This window comes from Dipteris shenzhenensis, chromosome 13 (genome assembly GCF_047967505.1).
Source record: "Dipteris shenzhenensis isolate YYH24624 ecotype China chromosome 13, Dip_SZ_1.0, whole genome shotgun sequence".
Classification (NCBI taxonomy): Eukaryota; Viridiplantae; Streptophyta; class Polypodiopsida; order Gleicheniales; family Dipteridaceae; genus Dipteris; species Dipteris shenzhenensis.
Genome location: NC_141608.1, coordinates 54,046,315 through 54,063,751, shown reverse-complemented (window position 1 = coordinate 54,063,751; position 17,437 = coordinate 54,046,315). Strand labels below are relative to the sequence as shown.

General features: G+C 43.8%; 1 protein-coding gene across 2 annotated transcripts in view; it reads left to right on the top strand.

The window, feature by feature from the left end:
• Positions 1-17,437, top strand: part of LOC147895586 (ARM repeat superfamily protein) — a 264,407-nt gene that overhangs the window by 204,128 nt on the left and 42,842 nt on the right. For both annotated transcript variants that reach the window (XM_087383313.1, XM_087383312.1), the window contains exons 28-30: positions 11,285-11,438; positions 12,019-12,129; positions 12,270-12,446. In XM_087383313.1, the coding sequence (XP_087239439.1) occupies positions 11,285-11,438; positions 12,019-12,129; positions 12,270-12,446 (442 nt within the window). The remainder of the gene's footprint in view (positions 1-11,284; positions 11,439-12,018; positions 12,130-12,269; positions 12,447-17,437) is intronic.

Genomic DNA, 17,437 nt, shown 5'->3' with positions numbered 1-17,437 from the left:
TATCTTCTGATCCTTGTGATTGGAAGTCCTTGCTTTTGGGACCGTTTCTTGTAATATAATCTTAGGCATTTCATCCCAGAAAAAAAATTGTGTGTGTGTGTGTGTATCCCGTTTCCCGTTTTTGTTCTGTACAGGACCATACTGTTCTGTACAGCATGTATGGATTCTGCACACCTTGTACGGCTGTTCCAAGCCCTTCTGCGTGTGTTTTTTCTGCTCCCCGCAGTTTCTATGCGAAGTTTTCTCCTCTCCTACTTCTCTTTATCGCGGTTTTCCCCCTTTCTCTTGTTCCATCCTTCCCTTTTGAGGCTTTTAGCTTCTCCTTGTAACTCCTCCAATGTTTTGTTTGTATTTATCAGCCCTCTTTTTCTTTTTCTGTCCACTCCTTTTCTATACCATCTTTGTACCTGTATCTTCTCCCCCTTTTTCCTATCTACCATTTATTTTCTTCTTGTTCAAATCTTTGTTTCTTTCCTATCTCTCCAAATACGCTTCACAGGTACTCAATGACCACTAGGAGGACATACATAAATAAAAGGCACAAGCAGGATTTGGGTCAGGATGACCCAGGGCATGTTTATTTGGAGGCTCAGTTAGTTTATGATGTGATACAAGTTTGGGCACATGGCTTCACAATGCCCTCTAGTCCTGCACTCCAGATGCTATGTCTACTAATATGCATCGCTCGTTGTCAACAATAGTTATTGGAGCATGAAGCATACAAGGCTCTGGTTAAAGATGCGGTTCAGACACTATCTCAACAAGATGCCATTAGCATTGATTTTGCTTTGGAAGCTTTTGTTACAAGAATGCAAGTAGTCATTCGTAATTATGGCAAAAGCTACATGAAGACCTTGTGGGACAATGTTGCTCAGGAAAAATTTCAATGTCAGTCTTTGACAGAGTTCACTTTAGGAATCTTTCTTCTCAGGAAAATCATATTTTATGTCGGGCAAAATATTATCTGCAATGCAATGATAATAGGAAAATAGCCAAATGGGAGACACGTGCGCAGGCTGCCATTGGCATTGATTTTGCTTGGGAAGCTTTTGTTACAAGAATGCAAGCAGTCATTCGTAATTATGGCAAAAGCTACACGAAGACCTTGCAGGACAATGTTGCTCAGGCAAAATTTCAGTGTCAGTTTTTGACAGAGTTGAGTCAATTCAGGAATCTTTATTCTTAGGAGAATCAGATCTTTCTTCTCAGGAAAATAGCCAAATGGGAGACACGTGCGCAATAGAGAGCTTTTTTGGATAAAGGTTGCTTCTCCAAAGAATTTTTTGAAGGGCTGCATTACATAAGGTCTTCTCAAAATATTTGCAGGGCTTTTTTATTGGATGGTGTTTGGACTTCTTCTAGGGCACAGCTTGCTGCAGCTTGTGTTCTACATTTTTCTTCTCAGTTTGGGAAAGCAGATTTACTTTCGCAGGAGGTTATTTCAATAAGGGAAAAATTATTACAGCATGTCACTCCAATTGTCTCACCGGCACAGGCCTTGGATTTGGAAGCTTCTTTCACTGAACGAGAGCTAAGTGATGGTGTTAAATCATGTGGTAAATGGAAATCTCCTGGCTGGGATGGTCTAACGGTGGGATCTGCTGAAGATGCCTTTGCTGCAAATGATCGATACTGCTTGGCAAAATCAATATATGCCGGATTCTTGGAAGAAAGGGTTGGTCAAACTTCTTCCCAAGAAGCCCATTTGTGAATCATTAGCTGATGGGAGGCCTATTACTTTGATGCCGGTGATATACAAGATCATCACCAAAATGGTGGTTGATTGGATTAAGGAATATTTACATGATGGCCTGCATCCAGCTCAGTTTGGTTTTATTCCAAGACGGCATATTACTGATAATATTGCCAATGCTTATGTTGGGATTTGAGTATACTAAGTACATAGAGCAATATGTGCTTATTCTGCAGGTGGATATAGCAAAGGCATTTGACACCATTCAATGGGATTTTATAGCTCAGACTATGCAGGCTTTGGGATTTGATCAGAAATGGCAGCATGTCATCTTTTGGCTTTATCAGGATAGCAAAGCTGCATGCATTTTGTCTGGAGACTTATCAAAGCCCTGGACTCTTCAATGTTCAGTTTGGTAAGGTTGCCCTCTCAGTGCTATCCTATATGCTATAACCATGCATCCAATGCTTCGATATATTGATTACTTGGTGGCGACAGATATGCTACATGGGCTGGAAATTCTTGCAAGTCGCTCTTTGGTTGCTCAGGCTTATGTAGATGATTCATTCTTCATGCCAAAAAACACTCCAAGGGATCTTTCTTCGCTATTGCAGGCTCTCTCTTTGTATGAACTGGCTGCTGGCCTTCACATTAATTTTCAGGAATCCCGTCTGTTGCCATTGCACTCTAAGGATTGGCAAAGACTGCTCTGGCCGGGGGAAATTGTCCCACCAACTCAGTTGATTCATAATCTTGGATATCTTCTGGGTTGGAGCATTACTTGTCGTCAACAGATTGATTGGGTTCTTGCTAAAGATTCGAATATTGGAAGTTGGCTACTTGGCCGTTGCATGTCCATCTTCGCATTGTTCAGTTTATCTTGGTGGCTTATATTCAGTTTTATCTGCCATTGATTGTTTTCACTAAGAGGGATTTGTCTTCCTTCATGTCCACCATTATGGAAATTTTCTGGCGGTCAAAGCATGGCAAGCAAAGCTTGCGGATACTTCCAGTATAGAGGTTATGTTCACTCAAATTGCATGGAGAGCTGAATATACTTAATATTCATGTCCACATTTTAGCTCACAAAGGCAAAATGATGCTTCAGTTTCTTCAAGATAATCAACCTTGGGCTGCTATGATGCACTCCTTGTTCACATCACCACTCTTGCTTTTGGTTTTTGGCAACCCACGCCGTGGGATTTTCTTTTGGGCTGCATTGAAGGTTGTCCTATGGTTTCTCAAATGTTTCTAGATTGGAAGCATATTCTTTCACACTTGGCATGGAATGGAAGAGAATCAAAGGTTGTCCTATGGTTTCTCAGATGTTTCTAGATTGGAAGCATATTCTTTCACACTTGGCATGGAATGGAAGAGACTCTTTACAGGGTAACTCTTTGCGAGCTGAGAGCATCCATTGGTCAAGGATTTTTCTCCTCCCTTCGCCGTGCAGGAGCCCCAATGCTCTTATTTTCTTAATATAGAAGGGATTTCCAATGTCGCTGATGTTATTAAGGATGATGGCCTTATTTTATTCTTCCCTTTGGTTGCTGCAAAATATGGTTAGGGCATGCACTATTGTCCGGTATGGCAACTCATCACTCGAATGGTTCAGCTATTTCAGCCAGTACTGCCTTTAGAACTTCAAGACAGGCTTCAGGTTGGACTCTTCTTCCTTTATACTCATCCATTCGTCCTTTAAAGCTGTCTCATATAAACTTCTCTTCTTTATATAAAGTTATACTATCACCACCTTGGGTGTCGGACAGGCCCAACTAGATTTGGGCATTGCACCGTTCATTCAAATGGTGGAGAAAGAGATTGAAACAGATTTGGTATTCCAAGGTTCCATTACGCCAACAGGTTTTCTATGGTGTGTTCTGTTGAGGGTTGTTCCATCTAGACAGCTTTTATTATGCAAACGTATCGCTCCAGCTATTTGTTGTCGGTGTTTAGCTCCAACGGAATCAATATCTCATATCTTTTGGCATTGCCCCGACACACAGAGCTTCTTGGGCATCCTTCGGCACAGATTGAGATTGCGATTTTCTCGGGCTACTTTTGGCAAGCTTTTTTGGTTGTTTGGGATCTATCCTAAACGGCCGGATTTTGATTTGTTCTTTACCTGGGTTTGCTATTGGGTACTCTGGACTCTCTGGAAAGCTAGAAATCACAGAGTCTTTGGTGATCCAGTTTTTTCTACTTTTGTTTTCTTCCGTCATTCTTTGCAACAATCACTCTTCGATTGTTTGCAAACTCATTGCATAGATCAGGATGTATATTTGTCCTACATGGAAATTTTCGCTTGATGCATTATTTCGGCTTGCCAGTTTTTTTCTAGATAGCTATCTTGTAATATAAAGCATTCAGAGTTTTCACCCAAAAAAAAAAAGTGTGTGTGTATCACTTTAAAAAAAAAAAAAAAGTGTGTGTCATATATTGAGATCTTCTCTTGATGTATTTAGGCACTTCCCTTTTTTTGGGATAGTGACTCTGTAATATAATGCAAAAGAAATTTTACTCACACAAAAGTGTGTATGTGTGTGCATGAGAGAGAGAGAGAGAGAGAGAGAGAGAGGTTGTACAGATAAAGTGACAAGATATGACTATTTGTACACTATGTTGTATTACAAAGAAACTGAAATGTATACATGTTCACCTCTTATGGTTAGGGTTAGGTTAGGGTTAGGGTTTGTCCCTATGCCAGTGCGATTTACACCAATCTCAACATTCCAAGGCAGAATCAACTTGGATCTAGAGTTGTATAGCTGCTCAACTATTATGTGTAGTTGTACCACTTCTATATGAGCGAGCACCTCGGCCAACAGACCTTTTGTATGGACAATTTTGTTGTAGCTTGGGATGTGAAGGTGCATGATGTAAAACTTGTCATTGTTGCAATCAAAGGCATTTGGAATAAAGCCAATCGTTTGACCAAACTTTCAAACTTTTGGACATTTCCAAGCGTGAAACTTTGTTACAGGTCCCAATAACAGAGGGTAAATCTGCAATTTTATGCCTCGATGTTATTTTCGGCATTTTAAAATCCCCTATTGTATACCTCGATTACCCTATGAACCTATACAGGAGAATCGGCGCCCGTACATCCGTACATTGCATCTTGGTCCGTACAACCTTCACGCCCATGTAGAAATTTTTAACAATAAAGCCCCTATCGTACACTTCGATTACCCTATGAACCTATGCGGGAGAATTGGGACCCATATGTCTGTACATTGCATCTTGGTCCGTACGGCCTTCATGCCCATGTAGAAACTTTGATGACAATTGTCATGCAACGCTCTCCCTTGCATCAGCCACTGTACAACGTCTGTCAACGGCCATATGACCTGCACGAGCCACTGTAAAGCTTGTGTCAACTAATAGTATTGTGTGAGCAAGTTAAAGAATGACTAACTGTCTCGCGGGGATGAGAGCAACGGGGGCAGGAAGAGGAAGCAATACGACGTGCTGCCAATTTCACCCCAACAGAAAAAGCTCCCACTATACATCTCCAAAGGAAAAGCCTCTGTTTCAATGGCAATTTGGCTTTCCAAATTTTCTTGAGTTGTGATTGCCACCAAGATAAAGGCCTATCCAAATTCCAAAGAGTGTTGGCATGCTTATCTATCCATGGCGGTGGAAGAAGAAATCTGTAGACCATCGAGGAAGCCAGATTATGCATTGAAAGTGAACTGGTAGCGGGAGATGAGGAAGTCAGATTCCAGTCCAGTAATCTATCCTGTACAAACAGTGGAGGAACAGGAACAAATGGCTGCAACATAATTGTAAGTGTTCTCCAAATGGGTCTATGATGCAGACCCAAGGGGAATGTCCCTGCAAGCTTGTGGAAATGAAAGCACATAAACTTGTTGGTCCACAACATCTCCGACAATTCTTATGCCCAATTTCATAAGATTATATGCTTTAATAGGTGCCTGTAAAGCAAGAGGCAATTCAAACACCTTGCTCCAATGGATACTTTCCAAGCGAAGAGAATTACCATGATGGGAAGAAGCACCTGACCATTTAGCATAAGAGAGAATTCTCTTCCAATCATGAATAAGGCCTGAGTGTACGTGGCACAAATTTTAAACTGATGCGGCTGAAGATCAATTGATCTTCTTGCAAAGTGTTGATCTCAGCAGCTTGTTCTTAACTGGGACCATATATGCCTAAGGCGCCTGGCAGATGTTGAAAGCTGTTGCAGTTGGCCTAGGGGCCCAAAGAGTGATTCAAAAAGGCTAGGGGAGGCCCCAGAATGAGCTCCTTTGTGCACAGTGATTAGCCCATAAGGGCTTGTAGGACAACTTGCAGTAGCCCTAGGTGGACTCACAAAGGCAGTGGAGAGCTGAGGCAGAAACACAAGCTGTGGTGCTTGAACTCCACAGCTGATGCGCCTTCTCCATGTAGCAATAAGAACAAGAGCATAAATTCCAAGGAGCTTGAAGGCTGTTACTGATTGCTAGGCTGGAGCTATGATGAGAAGTTGAGCCGATGCAGCCCAAAGCCATGGCAAGGAAAATCACGCTTGCAAGGGCAGTACTTGTGGACTTTGAAAAAGCAAGGGTCTATTCTAGTGGTGGATGCCATATCAGGCTTGATCTTCAACTTTGGCTGACATAATAGCTGAAAATGGAAGTTTCTTCCCAGCACGTTTGTGGGAATGAAAGGGCCAGCACTGCTTTTTAGAGCAAGCATGTTTAAATGTAGGAGGGCTTGCTAGTGGGCTATCAGCGAGACTCATCCTGAATTATCCCCTTAGACGCTTTTTTGGGACCTCAGGTGCTTTTAAGAGCCCCTCAGCCTGGTTAGGGAGAGTGAATTCCGGCCGAAGCACCCAGACCCTAAACCCAGCATATGCCACACCAAATCCACACAACTCCCTCCACACACATCACAATTTCAGGGAGGAGCTTGAGATCCCTTCCTAGAATACTTTCTGTTGGATGCTCTTTGTCATTGCCATCCTCGAGGAAGGTTCATTTTAGTCCACTTAAATCGTAATTGTTTTGACCATGACATTCACTGTTATGCATCTATTTTTAAAACAGTCTTTTCCGTGTTGATTTGACTTCCAAGAAAATGTTCTAAATGTTTTATAAACTAGTTCATTAAGTCAATTTTGAGAATAAAGATGTATTGTGCCATCTTTTAAGATAGCAGGTGATGATCTAGTTTTGCAGCTATTGATGCTTATTCCCTTTATGGGTATTTCAGCCATGGATTTGACTGCTATGTTGATCGCAGGAAGACAATGTGCAGTTAGTATAACCAATTTTTAATATATCGCTCAATGCCATATTAGAAAGCAGAGCAAGTAACACTTCTTTAAACTTCTTGATAAGCTCCCTGGCATTTTGGTATGTAACAGGCTTCTCATCAAAAGTGGATCATGCATGAGTGAACCCATAGGGAATATTCACAATCACCAAGCCATAATTACCTTAGGAATCAAATTTTGTAGTTCCCGATCACTTGATACCAAACATGTGTCCTCGAATTAAGAGTATATATGGATATATTGTCATCAACCATGACTCGGTTTTCTCTCTCTCTCTCTCTCTTCTCTTTAGCATTTCTATCCCCCGCCGCATAGCACTTTCTACCCCATTGAGTTCTTACGCCACCTACCATGATATACGCTTTGATCGCGATCACTCACCTACTTATTCTGGCCGTTTGTACATACTTCTCGCATATATTGACTTTATACCCCTATTAGAGGATTGCGCTACCCTAGTCACTCGCTCACTACACGAGGTTGCTCTTCATGCTTTCCCCCATACCACATGCTCCACCCGCCCACCACCACCTGGGACCATACCCTGTAATAGGTGGTACGATTATGAGTGTAAGGCTTTACGTTGTCGCCTCAGATTCGAAAAAAAAACAGCCTTTTGACCGAACCAGAGACGCTACGCAAGTATTGTCGTCTGGTACGCAGGAAGAAACTGGACTTCGTGTGTCGGAACGAGGAGGAGCTACTGAACATTCTATTCAGTAACAACTCTAAGGACTTTTGACGGAGATTTCTAGAGGGCCGATCCCCCCCACCACTCACTGACACTCAGGTGTGGACTGATTATGCACGCACGCTCTATGATATTCCAAATCAACCAGCCCCTAACTTATCCAATATGCCACGTCCCACATAATTCAACCTCTTCACTAGGGGGGGGTAAAGGATGCCGTAATGAAACTCATAATGGCCGAGTGAAGGATCATGAGAGACTATATATTGAGTTCATTGCAGATGGGATTAACCTCCTAGCCTCGATCTTAGCCAAGCTATTTAATGAAGCTGTTTGCTTGGGGTTCCCATGCACTTGGACCATCAACACTATCTCACCATCCACAAGGCAGGGGATCCCATGAACCTGGAGAACTACATGACCATTATGATTGGACATGTCATGTCCAAGATTTATGCATCAGTACTTGATTCCAAGGTCAACAGATTTGCGGAGTGTCGGGGACTCAGAGCAACGGGACAGGTCGGTCTCAGGCGGGATCATGGGACCATGGACCATATTCTCGCGTTGACATGTATCATCGAGGAGGCGAGGGCACGGAAGCAGAGGGTTTACTGTTGCTTTTGGATTTCCGCAAGGCATTTGACACCGTTCCGAGAGCCCGCCTCATACGACGCCTACAGGATTTGGGTTACGACCAGGAGATCATTTGGGCTGTCATGGCACTTTATGAGCGAGTTTCAGGCAGAGTCTGGACAGGATCTAGATGGACAGACGAGATCATGAGCACTATAGGGGTCAAACAAGGGTGCCCATTATCACCTACCTTGTTTGGCCTCTACATCGACGAGCTCGAGACAGTGGTGCAGGCATAGGGTGGGGTAGGTTGCTCCCTCGCGAGCACGCTGATCCGGATATTACTTTACGCAGATGACATGGCTCTCTTGTTCTCCTCAGCAGAGGAGCTCCAGAGACACCTCGACGCACTACAGTCCTTTTGTGAGTCTCATGATTTGAAGGTCAACTTGGGTAAAACCAAGGTTATGATCTTCAATACATCTTGAGCCGTCATGTGAGATGAGCATTTCACATTTGATGGGTTCCTTGTTGAGATAGTTTCATCATACACTTACCTTGGGGTCGTCTTTTTCGGCCCCATCTTCACCATGAGGCCCGCGATGCGTGCACGCCTAAGCAGAGTGCAAACAAGAAAGAATCTAGTACTTGGTGGAATTGAAGAACGATCCGGTAATGGATGCCCAATGGATGGAAGAGCCTAGAGGTCTTGTTTGACGAGTATCCAAATATATTCAAGCTACACTAGGAAGCTATGCAGTTGAGGACATTTTGATATAAGCAGGAGGGAACAATGACCACATGGATATAGTTGAGGCATTGAAGGTTTTATTAGTAGTTGGCGAGGCATTTTATCAGGTTGGCCTTTTTATATGGCCTACATCTTGATTGGGGGTTTTGATGCAGCCGTTGGTGATGATGGGATTGGGTGGTATGGATGGTACTAACAAACAATGCAACATTTGCCAATATTTACTAATAAAAGAAATGCACTCACGTGCCGCAGGGGACATAGGATGGGGAAGAGAGCATTCGGATGAATTAAATGGTAGGTCTATGAGTTGTAAGCTAGGGAAGGTACAGTTAAATGGGTTGGCAGTGTTAGGAAATGGAGTCACGTTGAGTCAGTTTTGGTTTGTTCTAGTGAGTCCTAGTGTGAGTTTTAGTCTAGTGTGTCCTATGGATGCCACGTGTCACATTGGGAGTTATCCCATATGCATTGGTACTCGTGTGTGTGTGCTCTATATAAGAGCTGTACTTGTCACTCGTCACAAAAATCAAGTATCAAGCCTACAAGCTCTTTGGTCTACATGTGAGTACTTTCATTTTGTTCATTGCTCTTGCTATTTCATTTCCATTTCATTATGTCTCTCTTTGAGTATCATTATCTCTCTCCCTAGCCTACCCTCTCTCTCTCTCTCTCTCTCTCTTAACGCAATACACTTGCATTGTATTGCGTAGCACTTAGATGATATTCGACGATGCCTCTTCTTTGTGGCACGTTGATTTTGTGCTATCTTGTATGCAGAGTTCTTGATGTCCCATGGGCCCATTTTGGCCTTTAGTGGACAATAATACACTTTCTTCTTTCTTTCTTTCTCTCTCTCTGTCTCTCTCTCTCTCTCTCTTAACTCAATGGTTAGAAACTTGGATTGTATGCAAATGACTGTGATATGTTCTTGTTCCGTAAAAGTTCTTGCATATGTGTGTAAGATTTTGAATGCTTCTTACTTTGAGTGAAGCTACGTTTTGAGTTGATTTGAGCTTCGATTGTATGCAAATGGCCAAATGGGATGTTTTGTTTCATAAAGTTTGTTGTGGACATCTTGAATGCCCTTTTTGAGTAAAAATGTAACTTTTCTTTTCATGAAAGAGACTTCTTGTAAGTATGAAAAGGGTCTGAGAGCAAGTGCTCAAGGCAAGGGTACATCATGCATAGCATGAGAAAACCAGAGAGGGTCAATCAAGAAGCCCAGCAAAGATCCAGGGCTGAGGCTGAAAGTGAAATCTGAAAAGGGACAGCCTCTCCTGAGTCCTATCTCTAAGGAAGATAGTCCTTTTGGCAGAGGCAGCCTTGGAAGACCCATGCGTACTCTTCCCTTGGATTGCAAATAGGCCAGGGTTGTTTGGAAGGGGTTTGCGGGACTTTTGAATACATTTTCTCCGTTCCCTTTCTTCATCACGTGGGGATTAGTGGCTTGGCTCTTTTTGTCATGGCCTGAGGTATTCTATGAGATGCATAGCTTCTCTTGGAATTTTTTGGTTAGCTGTCATTTGGTTGAGCTCTGCTCTCTGATTGTCGTGCTTATAGACCTCTCCTCTCCTTACAGACCTACATATGCCTCAGTGGACAATGCTAAGAGATCATAGTGAGCATTTCAGCCTGCCATATCTGTACCAGACTTTTATGTTGAGTAGGGCTTGATCCTTTTCGGTTTTTCCTCATGCTATGCATGGTGTACTTTTTCCTAGAGCACTCTATCTTGGGTCTTTTAGACTTTTTCATACTTAATAGAAGTCTTTTTCATGGAAATAAAGTAGTGTGTACAATGTTTGTCAAAATACTGGCCAAGGTGTGAGAGGGGTGGACTTGGGAACCATCAAGTACCTTGGTGCATTAGATCTCCCTATATGCGAGGCTGAAATGCTCACTATATGCCAGGCTGAAATGCTGGGCTGTCCCTTTAACCGTCGATGTCTATGTAGAGCATCATGTGTACTGAACATGTTATGTAAATTATTATTTTTTGGTGTTGTAAATGGAAGACGATGTCCACAAAAGTTGTTGCACAGCACATATCTTGAGTGTGCTGACAATTGAACCATTTCTTTGTAATTACTGGAGTAAAGAAGGCTCTTATTGCAAGCATAAAAACAGGCCACTGTCTCTCACTGTCTGCGAATTCTTGTTTGTACATGCACTCTTTTCCAACGATTTCCCAGTTTATATGGTGTAAGTGAGAATGAATCATGTATTCCCAGGCAAGCAACAGAAAATTCACAAGATGATTTCTAACAAATGTTAATGTCATAATTTTAGGTTTGAAGAAGAAAAAGATGTCAGCAGCATTTTTGAAGAGATTTGGGATGAGAATACAAGTGGTGACAACATTGCATTGCAGTTATATACATCAGACATAATTCCTCTAGCTCTTGAAGGCCTTTCATCCACATCATGGACACAAAAGCAAAAGGTAACTTTCACTTTGCAAGTTTATGTGTTATGTTAGATTATCACTCAGCTGCTTTCAATAGTTGAAGAGCTACTTTCTTAGACTGTGCCTTACTAGTACAACCTGCTTCTCAGTTTGCTTTGAAGTTTAGAAATGCTTAAAACGAATCTGCATCTGGATAAATTTGCAAGACGTACAGTTTTGAAAGCTCCATGCTACTTAAATTTTGATATTGTATAGTATGAGCAAAATGTCTGCTAGAGGATATGAGGGGCTGCCCTAGAGATGTCTGTGCCAAGCGAATTGCATATTGGTTTTCACTTCTGAATCAAGAAATACATTCAGAAATTATTGAAATGACATGGGGTGGAACTCGTGATTCAGATTATATCATTTTCTGATTCCCCAAGATCATTCATTGAACGCACATTAAGTTTTTCCGTTCTAAAGTAGTACAATGCGTTTTTAAATGTAAACCAAAGACGCAGCTATGAGGATGTAGGGAATCAGACAAATGCCACCATCTGAAGAATATTTAAATGATCCATTTCAGATGTACTGAGGGCCTCCATTGACTGATCTCTTGCTTTTGTTGCTTTAGAGTGCCAAGGCTATCGCAAAGGTTGCAGAAGTTGCAGGTGATTCTGTTGCTCCGTTTGTGCCACCATTGATGAAAGCTCTCCTGGAAGAATTACCCAGTCGTTTATGGGAGGTATGCATTCAATATGTGCAGGGATCACGATGTTTCATATTCAAATCCTTTGATGTTTTAACCAGTGCATAAAGTAGAGGAGGGGTTTTGTGGACAGCCTGATTCTTTTGTTGTGATGATTCTTGAATTGTTCTCTGTAGGGAAAAGAAGTGTTGCTGGATGCTATAAGTGCAATTTGCAAAAGTTGCAGTGCAGCTATTCCTCAAGTTGGTAGCTCAGATATCATAAGCAGACATGCAATTGTGGCTACAGTGACAACGGCATGCACAAGAAAGAAAACTTCGTTCCGTAATGCAGCATTTTCTTGTCTAGAGCAGGTACATTGTTGTAAATAACAAACAGAGTTGGATAAATCAAATGTCGTGTAGGATGGTAGAGTATAATTTAGAACAAATAGTATGTGCTGTTTCAACAAGTTCTGCAAATCCAAAATCCCAGGGAGTGCTGCCCCCTCCCTCCTCTCTCTTCTTCGTCGTCCTCCCCTGCCCTCCCCCTCCCTTCTCTCAAATCTCTGTCCTCTTTTCCCAATAGATCAGCAGTTCAGTGTGGTTAGTAGTACTCAAGTCATGCACATGCTTTTGACACATCACAATCTCTTAAGGTTGCCTCCCTCCCTCCCTTTCCTTTGTAGCCACTAGCTTACTATTTCTAGGAGCCCACGTCAACGTGCAATATTGGCTTGTGCTTTTGGAACATTGACAGCTGGAGTTCACAAATTTGTTTTGGACATCTACTATTTGCTAGCATGTGCCAATTCCATGTATTTCCATGGGAAAATGACAGAACGCTTGTAAAATCCATTCTATTGTAGCTCAGGCTTTGAGAACGATCTTCAGATGTAATGGATAGTCTTCCGGCCATAAGTTGTACCATTGGCAATAATAATATGACAGATTTACGAACACTTACTATGTTTAAATGGGTAGAATTCAATAATGCACCTGCAGCCTTGTTGGTATTTTCGCCATCTAAAACAAGCTGCACAACATTGGATGGCCCCACATATTCCACTGCATCTGCCTACATCTGCATCAAAACATTTGCTGTTTTTGGTTGTACTCCACACTGTATGTAGTGTATGTAGAGAGAAGATTGAAGGGTCCATTACTCTTTATTTTTGGACTGGGTCAGATATTGGGCTTTTTGGACCATATGGCAGGATCACAACATGAGATATTTTGGGAATCCGTTCTTGCAATCTTATGAATATTTCAGACTCTCCCTACGGCAATCTATCTATGATGCTTGCCATCAAGGAGATCTTCCTCAGTCATGCTTGGAAATAGTTTCTCTTTGCTTTTGATTTCCTGTTGAGGCTCTCTGTTTTTTTGAGACCCTCATGTAAATCTTGCTGATAATATACCTCTCATGGATTTACCAAAAAACAAAAAAGTATGTAGAGAGAAGATCCTCTACAATATGCCAAAATGCCGTCAAGTGAGTGACTCCGCACATCACTCCAACCATCTGCAACCAAAGTAGCCCCATACCTACGCCATTTCTCCTTCACACGCTGCATGGCTTCATTAACTGCCTTCACCTCATCCTCTAGAAGCTTTCCCCTCAACCACCATCTTCTTGAAATAAGCAGATCTTGCAACGATTGAAACTAATCGTGTTCGAGTAAAAAAAACGGGCCACGGTTGCTTAGATGAAAGGGTGATTTACAACCTTCTTTGCTATATTTCATCACGTAATCAAACACTTTAAATTATCGTCCTTGTTTCGCATTCATGACAGCTCTCTCTCTCTCTCTTTCGATACGTTGTTCTCTCTCTCTCTCTCTCTCTCTCTCTCCATGATAATACACTTTCTTTCTTTCTTTCTTTCTCTCTCTCTCTCTCTCTCTCTCTCTCTCTCTCTCTCTCTCTCCATGATCGCTCAGAAGGCCCTCAACATCCGCATCCGCGGAGTTGAGCGATCAGATACGAGATCAGCCATGGATCAGGCGACAGATTTCATATCTGGGACACTCGGAGTTCAGGATCATGGCATAGTAGCTGCATATCGAGTGGGCCGGGATCCAGCACGGCACCAGCCACTTATCATCAAATTCAGAGATGCTGAGGCCCGTCTCGCAGTATTACGAAGGAGATCCAGATTGAGGGACCATCCACAGATTCACATGGATGAGGACCTTACAGCTCCTCAGTGGGAGGAGCATAGACGTCTCATTGCACAGAGGGATGTTGCCCATCGTGAGGGCAAGTGGGCCGTGATCAGAGAGGGCAGACTTTTGATAGGAGCTATGCGATCTAGACCGGCTGGAGCCCACAGTTGACGACACGAGGCCTATGGGACACGTAGCCTGCCAGATAGCTTGAGTTTCGCAGTTTGGAACTGTAATGGTTCCCTCACAGCTCAGCCTGGCGACTTACGAGAGGCCTTTTTTGATCAGGACATCGTCTTCTTTACAGAGACCCATGAGAGCCCAGAGAGAGGCTTGCCGCAGGTGACAGGGTATGCCTGGGAGTCTGTCTTTCGACAGCAGACTAGACGATCAGGAGGAGTCAGAGGATCTGGCGGTGTGGCAGTTCTTTATAGAGAGCATCTCAGATCGATACTCACAGTCATGAGGAGAGACCATCGAGCCAGATATCTTTGGGTACGGATCAGGAGACCCCCCCTGAGAGACTTGTTTATTGCAGTATGCTACTTTCCCCCGAGACAGTCTCGTTATGCCTCAGATGGACCAGGACAGTCACCTTTTGAGGATTTGTCAGCCGATGTATTGGAGTACTCACGCCGCGGAGAGGTCATCCTTTTAGGAGACTTCAACGCGAGGACATCAGACAGACAGGCAGAGATTTTGGACTTTGCTGAGGATCCAGTCTTAGTTCGAGCTGCCCCAGATGAGAGTTTTCCACGCTTATCTTCAGATAGAGGGGTAGAGGTGACAGATCAGGGACATCGCCTATTGGAGCGTCTCTCATCGCACGGCATGGTCATTTATAATGGACTTCGACAGTGGCCGCATTCATCCACAGCCACATGTTTTCCCTTCGCGGGTGGTGGTACGAGCGTCATTGATTACGTCTTGGGTCCCCCGACTTTAATCCCTTTTGTACATAACCTCACAGTCGACCCTTTTATGCCTTCAGCCGATCATGCACGTTTGCACTTTATTCTTACCCAGATTCCTCATGCCCCCCCTTCTAGACATCATGAGCGTCAGCCATACTATGAGGTTCATTTTGACCACCAGCTTGATGATATTTATAGCCAGCACCTGAGTGGTCTTCTCCGTCCGCACCTTCTCGATGCCCTACCCTCCAGACAGGATCGGTGGGACCTTGTACATACCTCCATCATCTCGGCAGCCCACAAGTCCTTCCCCGTCACTTGCCACACATCCAGTCCTCCACCAGTCGGTCTTGTGCCTTGTAATGGATGGTATGATGAGGAGTGTAAAGAACTCCGCAGGAAGCTTCGCCTTGAGACACAGGAGAAGTCTCCCCTCCTCATTGAGACCAAGAAGAGTTACAAGCGTTTGGTGCGACGCAAAAAGTGCCAATTTCTAGCCCGGAATGAGGAGGAGCTGAGAAGTTTACTTTTCAGCTGTGATTCCAAGGAATTCTGGAAGAAATTCCTTCGCTTGAAATCTCAAACTCCTCTTACAGACCCGCAGGTTTAGCTTGCCTATACTTCCACTTTATATGATATTCCAGACCAGCCACAGATCGACTTATCCCATGTGCCTAGACCCACCTCCTCTGCCTTATTCTCATCCAATAGTGTCCGAGCAGCAGCTCATCGTTTGAAGACTGGGAGAGCTAAGGACCATGATGGATTGCAAGCGGAGTATGTAATCCATGGGATTGATGCCTTAGCTACAGTCCTCTCCCGTCTTTTTAACGAGTCCATTTGTACAGGTCTTCCACCTAGTTGGCTAGAAAATACTATAGTACCCATACACAAGTCGGCGGGGATCCTTTGGAGGCGTCGAACTACAGGACCATTATGATTGGCCATGTCATGGCCAAGATTTATGCGACCATTCTAGAAGGACATATAAATGACCATGCCGAGGCGACAGGCATGAGAGCTAGAGGGCAGGCAGGATTTCGTGCAGAGCACACACTGGGATAAGATCCTAGATCATATCTTCACACTCAGGGCTTTGATTGAGGAGGCGAAGTCACGTAAGCAACGGCTCTATTGTTACTTCGTGGACTTCAGAAAGGCATTTGACACTGTGCCGCGTTTCAGACTCTTCCAGCGACTTCGTGACTTGGGATTCAATGGGGAGATTCAATGGGCGATCATGGCCTTGTATGAGAGAGTCACAGGTAGAGTCAGGACACGGGCGGGGCTGTCGGGGGAAGTACGCAGTACGATAGGGGTGAAGCAGGGGTGTCCTTTGTCTCCGACACTCTTTGGTCTCTATATCGATGAGTTAGAGATGTACATACAGACGATGGGTGGTACAGGTTCTTTACTGGCAGGATCCACGATACCGATTCTCCTCTATGCAGATGACATGGTTCTTATTTCTTCCTCCCAGCAGGGTTTACAGGCACATCTCCATGCACTCCACAGCTTTTGTCAGGACAGAGGGTTGTTTGTAAACCTTGGGAAGACCAAAGTCATGGTCTTCAACACGTCATACCAGGTTTATAGGAGAGGCGAGTTCTCTTTCACATTTGATGGGCAGGAGGTGGAGCTAGTCAGGGAGTATACATATTTGGGTGCCACATTTAGAGGTCCAGTCTTCACCATGACGCATGCAGCACGAGATAGGATCAGTAGAGGGTATGCCGCCTTGGCTCTTCTCGAGAGGCAGTGTGCACAGTCACATTTTCAGCATCCCGACACGAAGTCCTTACTTTTCGATACGCTGGTGAGACCTGCAGTCATGTATGCTAGCCCCTTTTGGGTAGGAGATCTCAGTGTTGCAGATTGGAGACGAGTAGAGAGGTTACAGATCATCATGTTCTCCAGATTGATCAGAGCGAAGCCCACGGTACCGCATCAGATTACGTTCGCAGAGTTCGGAGCTACACCCCTAGCGCTAGATGCAGCATTTCAGTCAGTTACATACTTGCATAGGATCAAGGCGCTCGGAGACTCAGCAGCACAGAGCACGATTACCGTGGCTAGCACTGACATCCTCGCAGATGTTAGCGGAGAGAGGTCATACTTTTTGTTGGTACCACACACTCTCCACATGGCTCACCTCGCTGGGCTTGGATATGGATAGGCTGCCACCATTTCGATACAGCATAGATGCCCCTCGCCTCCCTCTCACTCGACATGAGCTCAGCCAGGTTATCAGGGCAGATTTGTTGCAGCTACACACGTTTCGCAC